At 45.7% G+C, this 17,159-nt stretch overlaps 1 protein-coding gene across 3 annotated transcripts in view; it reads right to left on the bottom strand.

The window, feature by feature from the left end:
• Nucleotides 1-17,159, bottom strand: part of SPTBN1 (spectrin beta, non-erythrocytic 1) — a 233,273-nt gene that overhangs the window by 84,969 nt on the left and 131,145 nt on the right. For all 3 annotated transcript variants that reach the window (XM_081188307.1, XM_081188305.1, XM_081188306.1), the window contains one exon: nucleotides 10,893-11,044. In XM_081188307.1, the coding sequence (XP_081044433.1) occupies nucleotides 10,893-11,044 (152 nt within the window). The remainder of the gene's footprint in view (nucleotides 1-10,892; nucleotides 11,045-17,159) is intronic.

Raw genomic sequence — 17,159 nt, 5'->3', positions numbered from 1 at the left:
GCTTATTATTATAAATTTGTATTTTGATGTTGTGAACTGCCATGAGTTCTGCAGATGAAGGACGGAAATGCAAATTAATTAATTTCTAATCCTGGAGGGGCCACAGAAGCAACTTCAGACCACAAAAAAATGCGTCACACAACTCAAATTGATTTTTCTTCTGATATATAGATATATATTTCAACAACCCCAAAGTTTGAGAGTCAGCAACACAGATGTTGTGCAGGTATGCCAATCTGTCATGGAACAATCCCACTGAAGAAAGTAAAAGGGGTTACCCAGACCTCGTTGCTGGTTGCGAAGGAGCCCCCCTAATAGTTCAGAACCACCGAAGGCGGTGAAGGTCCTGTGTGAGTGTCTGGAGGCGGTTGGAGGATGGATGGCGGCTAACAGATTGGGTTTGAATCCTGACAAGACAGAAGTACTGTTTTGGGGGACAGGAGGCAGGCATGTGTGGAGGACTCCCTGGTCCTGAATGGGGTAACTGTGCCCCTGAAGGACCAGGTGCGCAGCCTGGGAGTCATTCTGGACTCACAGCTGTCCATGGAGGCACAGGTCAAATCTGTGTCCAGGAGAGCTGTCTACCAGCTCCATCTGGTACGAAGGCTGAGACCCTACCTGCCCGCAGACTGTCTCGCCAGAGTGGTGCATGCTCTGGTTATCTCTCGCTTGGACTACTGCAATGTGCTCTATGTGGGGCTACCTTTGAAGGTGACCCGGAAACTACAACTAATCCAGAATGCGGCAGCTAGACTGGTGACTGGGAGCGGCCACCGAGACCATATAACACTGGTCCTGAAAGGCCTACATTGGCTCCCAGTACGTTTCCGAGCACAATTCAAAGTGTTGGTGCTGACCTTTAAAGCCCTAAATGGCCTTGGCCCAGTATACCTGAATGGGCGTCTCCACCCCCATCGTTCAGCCTGGACACTGAAGTCCAGCGCCGAGGGCCTTCTGGCGGTTCCCTCAATGCGAGAAGCCAAGTTACAGGGAATCCGGCAGAGGGCCTTCTTGGTAGTGGCACCCGCCCTGTGGAACGCCCTCCCACCAGATGTCAAAGAGAACAACAACTACCAGACTTTTAGAAGGCATCTGAAGGCAGCCCTGTTTAGGGAAGCTTTTAATGTTTAATAGACTATTGTATTTTAATATTCTGTTGGAAGCCACCCAGAGTGGATGGGGAAAGCCAGCCAGATGGGTGGGTATAAATGAAAAATTATTATTATTATTATTATTATTATTATTATTATTATTATTATTATTATTATTATTATTATTATTATTATTCAAGCTTCAGGGCCCCCAAAATGTAGGTCCCCCACTGCCCCAGACCACTACACAGCTAGCTGCTCATGGGCAGCTCTCTTGCAAGATGCAGTCTGCCAACAAACACATGACCCAGGCTAGCTATTTTTCAGCTGGTATGGAAAGTAACTGCTGAGAAAACAAGGTTTAATTATCACTGTCGGAATAGAACTGGTGGTAATTAAGATCTGCAGGTCAGAGAGCTCCTTATCCTGTTGCTGATCAGCTGGTTTGTGGAAAGAGGGAATATTGATTTTGCTCCTCCAGAATTGCATTTGCTACCACTGGTAATAACTGTTTTTCTTTTCTCTTTTTCTTACACACCAACAAAACACCAAAAAACCTGTACATTTACGTCATTTGTTACAAAGATATAAAATTAACAAGAACAACAACTCATGTATTTTGAAAATAAGTCTTCTTAAAGTACATCAAACTTCCCATCGTCTCCATTACCACTGGTAATAACTGTTTTTCAGCAATGTTGCACGCCAGTGGTTTGCTTTTTAAAAAAAGAAACAGGACTAAAAATGAGTAACTTCATAATGTTGAAATAAAAAAATTAAAAAAATGACTAAGCCATTTTTCACCTTCTCACCCCTTGCCTTTTCCTGTAAGACCTATTGCAGTCGTTAAGAGTCGTCAACAGGCTCATCTCAGGTATCTGCCAATCTCCCATTCCCACCACCCTTCTGAGTAATACCCCTCCCCACCTTCTCACTATATAGAAGGATCTGGCAACTTCTGTTTCAGTGTATCTGAAGAAGTGTGCATGCACACGAAAGCTCATACCAAGAACTAACTTAGTTGGTCTTTAAGGTGCTACTGGAAGGAATTTTTTTATTTTGACTATGGCAGACCAACACGGCTACCTATCTGTAACTGGATTCATAATGTTGCTCAGTGATTAACTGTGCACCCCTAGCCTTATATATTTTCCACCCTAAAAATCAGAGAAACAATATTTTTCAGAGGACTTAGCTTTTGCTACTTCAAAATATTTTCATCAAGTTAATTAGGAGCCCTAATCTTCCGCTCCAACTTTCTGGCGAATAGTGGAGACCTGTGGAAATGAATGTAGTTAGAATTGAACCCAAAAGGTACTTAGAAGCAAAGGAGGAGGAAATTTCTTGTTTTGTCTGTTTGTGCTTCAACCTATAGAACTGGAGCAAGTAAGAACGATTTCACAATGGACACCATTCATACTTGGAACATCTTTCCTCAACCTGATGTCCTCCAGATACTGTGGACTACAGCTCCCATAATCCCTGACGATTGGCCAAGGTGGCTGGGGCTGATGGTCTTTGCAGTGCAAAACATTTGCAGGACATGAGATTGGGGGAAGCAGACATAGAATCACCCTGTGCAACAGAGGATAGGGTTTCTATACTTTAATAGGTGGGTAGAGAGAGCTGGACCATAAAGAAGGCTGATCGCCGAAGAATGGATGCTTTTGAATTATGGTGCTGGAGGAGACTTTTGAGAGTCCCGTGGACTGCAAGAAGATCAAAACTCTCCATTCTTAAGGAAATCAGCCCTGAGTGCTCACTGGAAGGACAGATCCTGAAGCTGAGACTCCAATACTTTGGCCACCTCATGAGAAGAGAAGACTCCCTGGAAAAGACCCTGATGTTGGGAAAGATGGAGGGCACAAGGAGAAGGGGACGACAGAGGACGAGATGGCTGGACAGTGTTCTCAAAGCTACAAACATGAGTCTGACCAAACTGCGGGAGGCAGTGGAAGTCAGGAGTGCCTGGTGTGCTCTGGTCCATGGGGTCACAAAGAGTCGGACACAACTAAACGACTAAACAGCAACAGAGTAAATTTTGGTTAAGTACTGAATATCACTTGCAGTGCTAAGACGCTGCAGGGTACCTGCCAAAATCGCATCTTCGACAACTGGAATTTCTGAACATTGTTCCATGGAATGTACAAGGGTTCGTTGGAAACTGTTGAGAGTTTCTTCACTAGATCAGTCACAACGGGCAGGTTTCCCTGCAGAGCAACAGGTAGTCACAGGCGAGCACTGCGTAGGTCTTAAGACGATATCTCATTCTCTCCCCACTCCACACCCCGAGCCACAATTCTATATCCATGAATTTGCATCCCAGAATCTTCTGCGACATGCAGGGTTTCTGTGATGAAGCCGTCAATGTAGAAGAGGGTCCCTGAAGTTTTTAAAATGCACTGTTGTGTACAGCTGTTAACACAGCATTGTATCTACAAGCTTGCCTGGTCACCATAGGTGATCAAGAATTCTGTTCAGGCGAGTATACATTAGAACACATTGGAGTATTCCTTCCCTCCTCTGTCATCGATGTGTTCTTACGCTGTTTGTGACGAAGGGTGTTTACTTCCTTCACAACCAGCACGAAAACACAAGCTACTAGGCTCTAGTAACTTTCACAGGCATTGATTGATTGATTGATTGATTGCAAACTTTTGTTTGCAGGCTTCCGTTAATACATAAGAGAAACTCTCTGTTCTACAACATCTGTCACCCCCTGTCTACACTCAGTGCCAACCCCAGATACTAGCTTCTGGGAATGAAGTGTTTATAAAGGGGAACTTGAATCTTTGAAGCAACATTCATGCAGAACAGAATCGACTGCTTTTGAGATATGCTATGGCCCAGCTGACAAGTAGCATGTTAGGCCTTGACTTGGAAGGTTAAGATTCAGCTGCTTCCCCTGTTCCTGGGTTAATAACAACCTACTCCAGAGGCTTACGGCAAGATACTCCCTGATGTAAATAATAATAAACACATTTCCTCTTCCTTCAGCCTGAGGAAGTGGGACAGGGAGTTTGGACAGGGAGGAATGCAAACTGGCTTCCTTCTTCGCTTGCTGTGTTTATGTTTGTTTAAGAATCTCAGTTATGTGCTGGGCACACATAAAGCGAGGCAACTGTAATTCCTTCTAATCTTCCCCCCTCTGTGCAATAAAGGGCAAAATTTGCCAGAGAAGATGCGTGCATGTGAGCTGACCTTTGGGGCTTTCGGAAAAAATAAAGGAATTATTGTTAAAGCACTGAACGGCCAAAAGTGCCGTTTTATATAAACGAGCCTCGTGCTGGTGTGTTTGTGTTACTGTCGGGAGGGGAAGAATTCTAAAATGTTGTTGCCTTTTCACGCTAGCTGGATTCTTTTCCCACTTCGCAAATAGGAAAATAATCCACTTCTGACTTTTTAATTATCTGGCGGATTGACCTTTAAGGACTAGCCTCTTGACTTATTTCCCCGAGGGCAAAATGATCCACCTTCACTTTCCGGAAACACTTTTGGATTTGGACAGCAACAAAGAAGTTGTGCAAGGAAACATCATAAAATGGGGTGCATTGGTATACTCTTCTTTCACATACCCGCATTCCCCATAACGGCGGCAGTTCCATTCATAAAACTGTAGAGTTGGAAGAGATCCTGAGGATCATCTAGTCCAATCTCCTGCAAAGCAGGAATATGCAGCTGTCCCATGTAAGGATTGAACCTGAAACCTTGGCGTTATCAGCATCACGTTCTACCCAACTAAGCTGTCTACTTGGATTGGGAGATCAGCCACATTTAAGGTACCAATAACCTTGTATTTGGGACACGGGTGGCACAGTGGGTTAAACCACAAAGCCTAGGACTTGCCGATCAGAAGGTCGGCAGTTCAAATCCCCGCGACGGGGTGAGTTCCTGTTGCTCAGTCCCTGCTCCTGCCAACCTAGCAGTTCAAAAGCACGTCAAAGTGCAAGTAGATAAATAGGTACCACTCCAGTGGAAAGGTAAATGCCGTTTACGTGTGCTGCTCTGGTTCGCCAGAAGCGGCTTAGTCATGCTGGCCACACGACCCGGAAGCTGTACGCCGGCTCCCTCGGCCAATAAAGCGAGATGAGCGCCGCAACCCCAGAGTCGGCCACGACTGGACCTAATGGTCAGGGGTCCCTTTACCTTTTTAACCTTGTATTTGCCTACCATATCCCACGCCATAATATATTTGTTGGGGTTGCATCCAATAGCTGAACAAGAGGAAGGCAGCTTGCCCCAAAGATCTTTCTCTTCTCCATCTCCCCTCTGCACCCTCTCCCTCCATATCCCACATCCAAACCCCTCTTCATAGGGTCAGGAGCCATTCCTGGTCACTGGGAGCTGTGCTGAATGGAGCGGTAACATAAGTGGTTAATGTCTGTAATCAGGTGGAAGGATATTGCTTGTGCTTCTAGATTATCACGTTTACCGAGTGTTTTAATATTTATGTCGCTAAAGCGCTCGCTGAATTACACGGGGAAATTTTCACGGCACGTAACGGCAATCTAATCCCTGTATCAAATAAAAAGGAGTGCAAAGTTGCGATTAGAAACTTCCCTTTCAAGACCCAGAACTTGAGAGGTAAAATAATACCTACTATACTCTGCTGCATTTAAAAACCAGCTAAGGATCATTAAACTGCATTCAGCTGATCCTGCAAACCATTTCCTCCAAATGCAAGAGGAGGAAATTAGAAGTGACGTCTCCTCCATCATCATTATCTTCTTCCAATTTTCTAGACTATGGAGAACATTTCACACATTTATGTCTTATTACTGTGTGCAACAATATGGACAACTGATTCCTCAGTCTCTCAGTCTCTCACATTTTCCCTTTTGTACTTTGAGCAAGCATCCTCTTCTATTTGAAGCTGCGTCCCCTCCCCCCGCCCTTTAATATTGTGAAATAAATGAATGGATTATTATTGTTGAATTATTATTTATTTAACACGCGAGTCACTTTTGTTACAAAAACTCAAAGCAACTTGCAACAACAAACACATACATTTAAAAAACCCTAGCATAAAACAAACAGGAACAGGGGAAAACTAAAAACCTGAAAAAGATGTGTCTTTTTCCAAGCAAACCATAGCATGTCATTGATGTGTTTTCAGTTATCTCCACTGGAGCGAAATCCCTCCATTCAATTTCAGGTGAGTCCACCTGCCACACCTCCTGACTGGAATCCTATGCACAGTCTCCACTGTTCAACAAGCCACCTCCCAACCCTCTGTAGAGGTTTTTGGTGGCTAGAGAAGGTTGATTTTGAGAGACGTCTTCTCTCCCTCGACTGTCACCTGGACTCACAGCTGTCCATGGAGGTGCAGGTCAATTCTGTGTCCAGCACAGCTGTCTACCAGCACCATCTGGTATGCAGGCTGAGACCCTACCTGCCTGCAGACTGTCTCGCCAGAGTGGTACATGCTCTGCTTATCTCCTGCTTGGACTACTGCAATGCGCTCTACGTGGAGCTACCTTTGAAGGTGAGCCGGAAACTACACCTAATCCAGAATGCGGCAGCTAGACTGGTGACTGGGAGTGGCCACCGAGACCACATAACACCGGTCTTGAAAGACTTACTTTGACTTCCAGTACATTTCCGAGCACAATTCAAAGCGTTGGTGCTGACCTTTGAAGCCCTAAATGGCCTCGGGCCAGTATACCTGAAGGAGTGTCTCCACCCCCATCGTTCAGCCAGGACACTGAGATCCAGCGCCGAGGGCCTTCTGGTGGTTCCCTCACTGCGAGGTTACAGGGAATCAGGCAGAGGGCCTTGTGGGCAGTGGCGCCTGCCTTGTGGAATGCCCTCCCATCAGATGTCAAGGAGATAAACAACTATCTGACTTTTAGAAGTCATCTGAAGGCGGCCCTGTTTAGGGAAATTTTTACTGTTTGATGTTTTATCGTGTTTTTAATATTCTGTTGGGAGCCGCCCAGAGTGGCTGGGGCAACCCAACCAGATGGGTGGGGTATGTATGTATGTATGTATAAATTATTATTATTATTATTATTCCATCAGGCTGCCTCAGTGGGAGAGATGGAAACCAGGATTCATTCCATTAGCTTTGCTGGAAGACAAGCCCCATGGGGCTCCTTCTGCCCCGCCCCCCGGGCTCTTTTCTGTTCCAGTTGGCCATTTTAAAAAACTACTACAATGGTACCTCGGGTTAAGAATTTAATTCGCTCTGGAGGTCCGTTCTTAACCTGAAACTGTTCTTAACCTGACGCACCACTTTAGCTAATGGGGCCTCCCACTGCTGCTGCGCCGCCGGAGCACGATTTCTGTTCTCTTCCTAAAGCAAAGTTCTTAACCCAAGGTACTATTTCTGGGTTAGCGAAGTCTGTAACCTGAAGCGTCTGTAACCTGAAGCATCTGTAACCCGAGGTCCCACTGTACTAAAGAATTGGTGCCTGTTGCTTGTTTCCCCTGCTCTTCCCTCCATGCCCAATTTCCCTTGTGTGCCACATGGGGTTTTTCAGCTAGTAAGCCTACAGTAATAATAATAATAATAGTTGTTGTTGTTTTATTTGTACACCGCCCATCTGGCTGGGTTTCCCCAGGCACTCTGGGCGGCTTCCAACAAAGACCAAAAATACACTAAGATGTCACACATTCAAAACTTCCCTGAACAGGGCTGCCTTCAGATGTCTTCGAAATGTCAGGTAGTTGTTTATCTCTTTGACATCTGATGGGAAGGGCGTTCCACAGGGCGGGCGCCACTACCGAGAAGGCCCTCTGCCTGGTTCCTTGTAGTTTTGCTTCTCGCAATGAGGGAACCACCAGAAGGCCCTCTGCATAGGGATTGTCCTGTTTTAATTTGATCACATGTACACCAATCGGGGAAACTTTGGGGGGGGGGGCTGGAGAGCAGGGCACAAATGTTCAGAATAAATAAGGAAATAATGGCCCAACAGGAACATGTGTGTGGATTCAGGAATGTGGAGTTGTGAACTAACCTTTTTTTTTTTTTTTTTTACTGTAGTTTATATTCCCACCCACCTATTCTGGTCTTCTGAGGCACCAGATGTGCAGCCATTTTGTGGCTGCTTCTGCAGACACATTTCCAGAAAGCAAACAGTTGGGAATGGCCCTTGGGTGGCGGCTTATCTAAATTCTGGGCTGCAAAATCCTAGAAGGCTCCCTTGGCTTTAGCCATGATCCCACCCATCGAGTGTGGCAGTGGGATCACCAATGCTTAACTCAAAACAACTATCAGCATGCACGGAGGAAAAAGAAACCTAAGCAGGAGAGGGTTCAGCAAACGAGATTTAAAAGCTAATCCTGCAAACATACTTCGGAATGCATGCAATTATCTCAAGGCCTTCGCAAACCACTTTATCTAGATGTTTGTTTGCAGTGGAAGGCGTGCCAGAATGAGAGCTCTTTGCACAGAGATTGCTGCAGTTGTGTTCCTTCTAAAGTCAAGGCAACCAGGCTAGGAAGCACCTACTGTGTATTATAAAAATCGGAGCCTCACACAAATACAGCCAAACACATGTAGTAAATATGATGGCATGGCGACAATACTATAAGTGAATCAGGGGGTGCTGCAGGCAGTTGAAGCTCAAAGGCTGGGAAGCGTAGTTCCCTGAGGGGAACAGGGGTCTCCAATCAACTTTTGGCACCGTTAACAAACTACAATTCCCAGAATTCTTTGGGGGAAAGCCATGACTGTTAGAGCAGTGAAACAGTGCTTAAATGTATGGAGTGGGTTTGGCCCAAATGCAGCCTTTATTTATCATTCATTCTGATTTCAAAGAATCATAGAAACAAATTGGAAGGGACCCTGAGGATCATCTAGTCCATGGGTAGGCAAACTAAGGCCCAGAGTCCGGATCTGGCCCAATCGCCTTCTCAATCCGGCCTGCGGATGGTCCAGGAATCAGTGTGTTTTTACATGAGCAGAATGTGTGCTTTTATTTAAAATGCATCTCTGGGTTATTTGTGGGGCATAGGAATTCGTTCATATTTTTCCCCCAAAATATAGTCCGGCCCCCCACAAGGTCTGAGGGACAGTGGACCGGCCCCCTGCTGAAAAAGTTTGCTGACCCCTGATCTAGCCCAACCCCCTGCAATGCAGGAATATGCAGCTGTCCTGTGTGGGATTGTGGGGTGGCTATACGACAGGGAGCATTCATCCTGATTTCCTTGTGAAGAGTTTATATGTCTTTCCACTGATCATTAGTTCATTCCCACTTTTCACTGCGTTTTCCCGTACTTTGCAAAAAAATATGCTGTTGTTGTTTTTAAAAAAGTAGGCTTGTCGCACTAGGGCAGTGAATTTTTTTATCCACTTCAGTTGCAAGACACTAAATTTCTTGAACTCCTCCCACAAAATCGTGACAGCAAAGGCACCACTCGTGTGAACATGAGAACACAGAAGGAGCACCACTGGAACAGACCAAGGAGTTTGATAGTCCACCACTTCATCTTTAGGAGCAACAGCGTGTCAGTCAATGAATGTGTCCTTTAATACCAACCTCACTTGTCCCCGTACCCATTTGTGGTGGTTAAGCAATTGGGTCTGACGGCTTTGCTTGCCCGAGCTGGAACTCTGGATTTCTGGGCCACAGAAAATGTATCTTGAAAGGCTGGTGCCAAAAGACGTGGGTGGCGCTGTGGTCTAAAGCACAAGCCTCTTGGACTTGCCGCTTGGAAGGTTGGCTGTTCGAATCCCCGCAACAGAGTGAGCTCCCATTGCTCTGTCCAGCTCCTGCCAACCTAGCAGTTCAAAAGTACACCAGTGCAAATAGATAAATAGGTACCACTGTGGCGAGAAGATAAATGGTGTTTCTGTGCGCTCTGGTTTCTATCACGGTGTTCCGTTGTGCTGGAAGCAGTTTAGTCCTGCTGGCCACATGACCCAGAAAGCTGTCTGTGGAGAAACGCCAGCTCCCTCGGTCTGGAAGTGAGATGAGCGCCACACCCCATAGTCGCCTTTGACTGGACTTAACCTTTACCTTTGCCTTTGCCAAAAGAAGTATTTGGAAGAGTATGCCCCCAGGGGCACATGGCATTAATAATGATATCATTCTTGTTTATTACTTCATTGTGATCTAGCTGCTAACGGATAAAATGAATGACTGGAGTACTTTACTGAAACTTTCACAAAGCTTGAAATGTTTTTCTAAGTGATTTTATTTCACTTTTACTAGACCTCTGGTCTAGATGACACAAGTTCACCAGCCCAACTGCTGTTCATTAAGATCGGGACCAAAATATGCAGAATGTGGAATGTGCGACTCTCCAAAAGCAGTTGGACTCCAACTCCCATCATACCTGGCCTGGGATCTGGAAGGCCACAGGTCCCCCAACCTGATACCTTGTAGATGTTGTTGGACTACAACTCCCATCAGCCCCAGTGAGCACTTGCTAGGGCTGATGGGAGTTGTAGTGCCACCACCTGTAGAGGACATTGTGTTGGCAGAGGCTGTTACACGGTAAGAGTCACACACAATAAGTTTATTCAGATAACACATTTTCCTCTCCTGTCCCAATTATCCAAAGCGAACCCTTTCTAAACCTCTTAGCTCTTCACTCCTGTTAAAATCACGGCAAGAAAACAAGACGAAGGGTAATTTGCACATTTCACTCACATCAACTGAAATAACACCCCCCAAAAAACATGGTGGGACTTTAATGTGAAATTGCCCCATGGCCACACTCGGTATATCATGAGAAGCACCCAAGGCTCTTGCTTTGACTTTAGAACTAACAAACCTGCAGCAAAGTGAGACTCTTGTTACAACTGGGACGGCACAGATGCCATAAAGATTTGCATTGGAAATGGGCACTTACAAGTCTCTCTCCCGAAAGAACTTCCAGCAGTTTGATAAGCATCCGTCCATCGCGAAGGTCGGCGTACAAGTCCGTAATTCTACAGGACACACGAGCCAAGTGAGAGTTAACCCACTTCGTGAAAGTCTTCTTCTGGACTGCCTCTCGTTCATCTGGTGAAAAGACGTACAAAAGAATGGCAGAGTTTAAGCAGGGATGCAATCAAAGAACATCCTGATAAGACACTTCTTTGAGTGCATGACATGATCACACCCCCTGGTCCATCAAGCCCAGCAGTCTCTCCCAAATCGCAGTGGTACTTCCTGGATCAGCTGGCCAGGAATTTTTAAAACTGCACATCCCAGAGGGGACCTGGGACTGTCTACATTCAGGCTGAGCTACTGACCCGCCTTGTTTCCTAGAACCATTATAACCACCAATATTGTCATCCGTGTTCACCTGTAATACCCAAAGGATCACCACAAGCACTGGTTACAGGAGTCTGTAGTTTACCGTATTTTCCGCTCTATAAGATGCACCAGACCATAAGATGTGCCTAGTTTTTGGAGGAGGAAAACAAGGGGGGAAAAATTCTGAATCCCAGAAGCCAGAACAGCAAGAGGGATCGCTGTTCTGGCTTCTGGGATAGCCGCGCGAAGCCTCTTCAGGGCAGTGGGATAAAGGCTCCCCGTGCCCTGAAGAGGCTTTGTGTGGCTAAGCCAGAAGCTAGAACTTTTTAGGAGGGAAAAAGTGAATCTTATAGAGCAAACAATACGGTAAGTCTCACTTGGCACAGGAAGATGCCTTCTATCATGCCAGACCATTGCCCTATTTAGCTCAGTGCTGCTGACACTGAATGTCTGCAGCTATCCACAGAGCCCAAGTTGTTCCCCTTATTCTTTGTTGATTTAGCTCTTCTAATAAAAAGAATGAAAGGGAGGGAAGATCGCCTAATGCAGTGTTTCTCAAACTTGGGTCTGCTGCTATTGTTGGGCTACAAATCCCATCATCCGTAGCTAGGAGGACCAGTTGTCAGGGATGATGGGAGTTGTACTCCAGCAACAGCCTGGGAAATAAAGTTTGCAAAACACTGAAATTTGTACGGATGGTTCTAAAGCCCCACAAGGTTTGAAGTTAATCTGGTTTTACAAAAAGCCATGGGCAGACAGGGTCCAGCTTTGGCCGAGTTCTTGGGAGCACTTTCAAAACTGTTTGCATGGCCAGTTGTTGGGCAACACAGAGTTGTTTTGTCGTTGCACAAGAGCAGCACTCCAGACAGGTCACCATTGGACTGCCCAGTGACCTTGGGTTGTATTCAAGGGCGGTTCTGTCTTATTTGAAAAATAAAAATCGGCTCGTGTAAAGCAGGGCAAGTGATTCCCTCTTACCCACTTCCCAAAATATGCACCTGAGGAATGAGGGATCTTTAAGGAACAGAATAAGCTGGTGTTGACCTTTAAAGCCCTAAACGGCCTCAGCCCTGTATACCTGAAGGAGCGTCTCCACCCCCATCATTCAGCCTGGACACTGAGGTCCAGCAAAGAGGGCCTTCTGGCGGTTCCCTCACTGCAAGAAGTGAGGTTACGGGGAACCAGACAGAGGGAATTGTGCTTGAAAACATACTGGGAGCCAATGAAGATATTTCAGGACCGGAATTATATAGTCTCGGCGGCCACTCCCAGTCATCAGTCTAGCGGGAGATAAAACTAGAGCATGCACCACTCTGGCAAGGCAGTCTGCAGACAGATAGGGTCTCAGCCTGCATACCAGATGGTGCTGGTAGACAGCTGCCCTGGACACAGAATTAACCTGCGCCTCTATGGACAGCTGTGAGTCCAGAATGACTCCCAGGTTGCACACCTGGTCATTCAGGGCACAGTTACCCTATTCAGGACCAGGGAGTCCTCCACATCAGCCCGCCCCCTGTCCCCCAAAAACAGTACTTCTGTCTTGTCAGGATTCAACCTCCTGACAAGAAGGGAGGCTCTCCATGGTGAAGCATTCGATGAAAGAAGCCCTGACCTTCCGTTTGAGGTGTGCCAGAGTTATTAGGCTTCTTGTCTGTTGCTAACCTCCAGCTTCAATACGCTACAGACCTTTGCTCTGTGACATCACTTTCTGTGGTGTGTGTGTATTTTTATATTAAGCCTCCATTCTTGTTGCTGTTGTACCTGTTGCCTCATGGTTACAAAGTACACCCAACTTTACTTCCGTTGCAACACAGGAATGCGAAACATCCAAGTGGAGGCTGCAGAGGTTGAAACGATTCGGGCAAACAGAACAGGGAGGTGATCCCCTTCGCTAGAAAGCACAAACCTCATTTTAGCAAAGCAAAATACTGCAAAGCCGATACAGTGGTGCCCCGCAAGACGAATGCCTCGCAAGACGGAAAACTCGCTAGTCGAAAGAGTTTTCCGTTTTGGAGGTGCTTCGCAAAACGAATTTCCTATGGGCTTGCTTCGCAAGACGACAATGTCTTGCGAGTTCCTGCTGGTTCCCCCCCCCTTTTCTAAGCCGCTAAGCTGCTTATCAGCTGATCCGATCAGCAGATAAGCCGCTAAAAGCCGCTAATAGCGCTAATCCGCTAATCCATCAATGGGCTTGCTTCGCAAGACGAAAAAACCGCTAGACGAAGAGAATCACAGAACGGATTCTTTTTGTCTTGCGAGGCACCACTGTACTTTAAAGCCCTATAAGGCCTAGGGTCCTCGTACCTATGGGACCGCCTCTCCTGGGATGCCTCACAGAGGACCTTATGGTTTGCAAATAATCACATTTTGGAGGTCCCGGCCTGGTGGAACGCTCTGTCGCAAGAGACCAGGGTCCTGCAGGATTTGACATCTTTCCGCAGGGCCTGCAAGACGGAGCTGTTCTGCCAGGCCTTTGGTCGGGGTTCAGCCTGACTCCCTCTCCCCTTTCGTAAGAACTTGCATGAAAGTGGCCTCCCAATTTTTCTCACAGACCCATATAAGTTCAGCACAAACAGCTGGTGAGCGTCTAAGGTCCCCAACCCTAATCTGTGGGTTGCCGTATCTGATTGGATTTTATTCTGATCTTGATCTGATTTGAGGATGTATTTTAATTGATTATCTGATTTTATGTTAATGTGTTATACATTTGGTGTTTGCCGCTCTGAGCCCGGTTTTAGGCAGGGTATAAATAAAAATTATTATTATTATTATTATTATTATTATTATTATTATTACTACTACTACTACTACTACTACTACTACCAATGAACGAGTGGCATTGAGTTGTCCTTGTATGAGTATGGCATAATCTCATTGTTTGCTGTCATCTCTGAAAGGTTAACAGGAATCCTTCTCACCCAATTATTTAGAACTAGCAGCAGTGTGTGCGCGCGCGTCTATTTATAATCCACAGTTGTTGTTTTTTTACCACCGTCTATAACTGTCTTGAATATGAAATTGTTTTAAAATATGCAATAGTTTAATATATGTTTTTATTGCTGAAGGTCATGTTGTTAAATTGCCTTTGAGCTGTCTCACAGGAAGTAATTCATAAATGGAATGGAGTGGAAATTTCGAAAAATCTCCTGAGTAGCGGGCACAGTTATGCAGATTTCCTGTGTTCCATGGGCCAGTAAAACCTCAGTGCCTAGGACTTGCCGATTGTATGGTCGGCGGTTCGAATCCCCGCGGCGGGGGGAGCTCCCGTCTTTCGGTCCCAGCTCCTGCCCACCTAGCAGTTCGAAAGCACATCAAAGTGCAAGTAGATAAATAAGTACCGCTTTATAAGCGGGAAGGTAAACGGCGTTCTGTGTGCTGCGCTGGTGCAGGCTCGCCAGAGCAGCTATGTCACGCTGGCCACGTGACCCGGAAGTGTCTGTGGACGGCGCCGGCTCCTGGCCTCTAGAGTGAGATGAGCGCACAACCCTAGAGTCTGGCAAGACTGGCCCGTAGGGGCAGGGGTACCTTTACCTTTACCTTTATACCTTTACCTTTACTTTTATGGGCCAGTAAAGAGACAAGCCCACATAGGTTAGAACATCATCATCATCACCATCACCATCACCATCATCATCATCATCATCATCATCATCATCATACCCCACCCATCTGGCTGGGTTTCCCCAGCCACTCTGGGCAGCTCACAGCATATATAAAAACATAGTAAAATATCAAGCATTAAAAAGAATTCCACTGGCAAATTTGGTTGCTGTCCTCCACCATCCATGAGAAAATGCAGTAAGGCAATATAGACTCACAACAGGATAGAACTCTTATTTATGCCTGCCAAAATATGGATAAATTGCCATGGAAAGGTTGCCTGGAGTCCAGACGAACAGTATTTTGCAGGAAGAAGTTGAGCCAATACCAGAATTTCGAGTTTTCACATTTATAGCGGATTAAAGTGTTCTGTCACCCCTAGCGTAACAAATCCACTTTTTAAGAAAAAAATTAAAAATGACTATTTGTAGTTTGACTATCTGGAAGAATTAGACATACTACCTAAACAAAGCAGGATGAGTGCACAAACAAATCAAAAATAATATTCAGTGAAGACCGGATATAATCTAGCTAAACTTTGTGAAAGCAAATTTGGATGAATACGCAATAAAAAAGGTCATCTGGAGAGGCTCTAAATGAATAGTGCCTTAAGAATGTCATTTATTTCCCAATTTCCTCCGCAGAATATTAAATGCATGGGTTGTTTTTTTAAACTCAGCCATTTCCCCCGCTAATTTTACTTCCCCTAATTTCACGTTTCCATGTTTTTAGGCAAGACGTGAAAAACTGTGACTTCTCAGGGGCTGTCTGCAGCCTTCCCTGAAGTAAAACGTGCAATGCAGGGAAGAGGAGTCCCAGCTGTGTTCACAGAAAAGTTCTCCGGCTCACCCAGCAAATATGGAGAATGTTCCCGGCTGCTGTGTACACACTGAGCATGTTCCAAATACACAGGCTAACCCACATCGCAGGGGCATCGTCGGGCCATGAGAACATTCTGTGGGCTGACCTTCGCTGAGTGGATTTCAAGAAGGTTTTGTGCATTTGCCGTGGAGTGGAAACAGCAGCTGGCCATTTCTGTTTGAGAGTTTCACAACCACCGAAAAGTTTCTCCATAGTCTCTCGCCACTTTCAAGCACATAAATCGAACGGACAATTTCCCCTACCAAACCACTTAAGTTTGAAAATGGAACAAGGATGATGTACAGTGGTACCTCAGGTTACAGACGCTTCAGGTTACAGACTCTGCTAACTCAGAAATAGTACCTCAGGTTAATAACTTTGCTTCAGGATGAGAACAGAAATTGTGCTCTGGAGGCGTGGCGGCAGCGGGAGGCCCCATTAGCTAAAGTGGTACCTCAGGTTAAGAACAGTTTCAGGTTAAGAACAGACCTCCAGAACGAATTAAGTTCTTAACCCGAGGTACCACTGTATAGGTCTTGATGGATTTATTGAACGAAAGACTTTGTTCCTGTACTTAAGAGTGGACGCCAGGCCAAGTCAACTCCTAAGGAAGGAAGGAAGAAGCATCCGCAAAAGAAGATAAAGAATTATGGCAAAATAAATTATTGAACTATGCTGGACAAATCAGTTAACTTGAAACCCAAGAAAGAAAGAGGACTTGGGGGGGGAGGAAGGGGGGGAGGAATGTTTAATGCATATCTTTTAAGCTTTGTGCATAGTGTTTTACATTAAGGTAAAGGGACCCCTGACCATTAGGTCCAGTCGTGGCCGACTCTAGGGTTGCGGTGCTCATCTTGCTTTATTGGCCGAGGGAGCCGGCGTACAGCTTCTGGGTCATGTGGCCAGCATGACTAAGCTGCTTCTGGCGAACCAGAGCAGTGCACGGAAATGCCATTTACCTTCCCGCCGGAGCGGTACCTATTTATCTACTTGCACTTTGACGTGCTTTTGAACTGCTAGGTTGGCAGGAGCAGGGACCGAGCAACGGGAGCTCATCCCGTCGCGGGGATTCGAACCATCGACCTTCTGATCGGCAAGTCCTAGGCTCTGTGGTTTAATCCACAGCACCATCCGCGTATATACTAATATACCCACAGCGCCACCCGCGCATTTACATGTTTAGCCCATAGCACCACCCGTGCATATACTAATGTAATGTAAATGTCACTTGTAATAAGATGGAGGTTTAAAATTGGATTATTCAGAATATAAGATTTTAAGGACATGAGTAAATGAGTTCTAAACAATGGAACCAAGAGGGGGAGGAAAGTCAAGCAAAAATTATGGTTAAAAATTGGTTTATGGTGTTTTGGTTGTTATTTTTGGAAAATTAATAAAATGTTATCAAAAAGGAAAA

Source organism: Podarcis bocagei (assembly GCF_964188305.1).
Source record: "Podarcis bocagei genome assembly, chromosome: 3".
Lineage (NCBI taxonomy): Eukaryota > Metazoa > Chordata > Lepidosauria > Squamata > Lacertidae > Podarcis > Podarcis bocagei.
The sequence above is the reverse complement of the archived record's forward strand: the minus strand, read 5'-3'. Positions and strand labels throughout refer to the sequence as shown.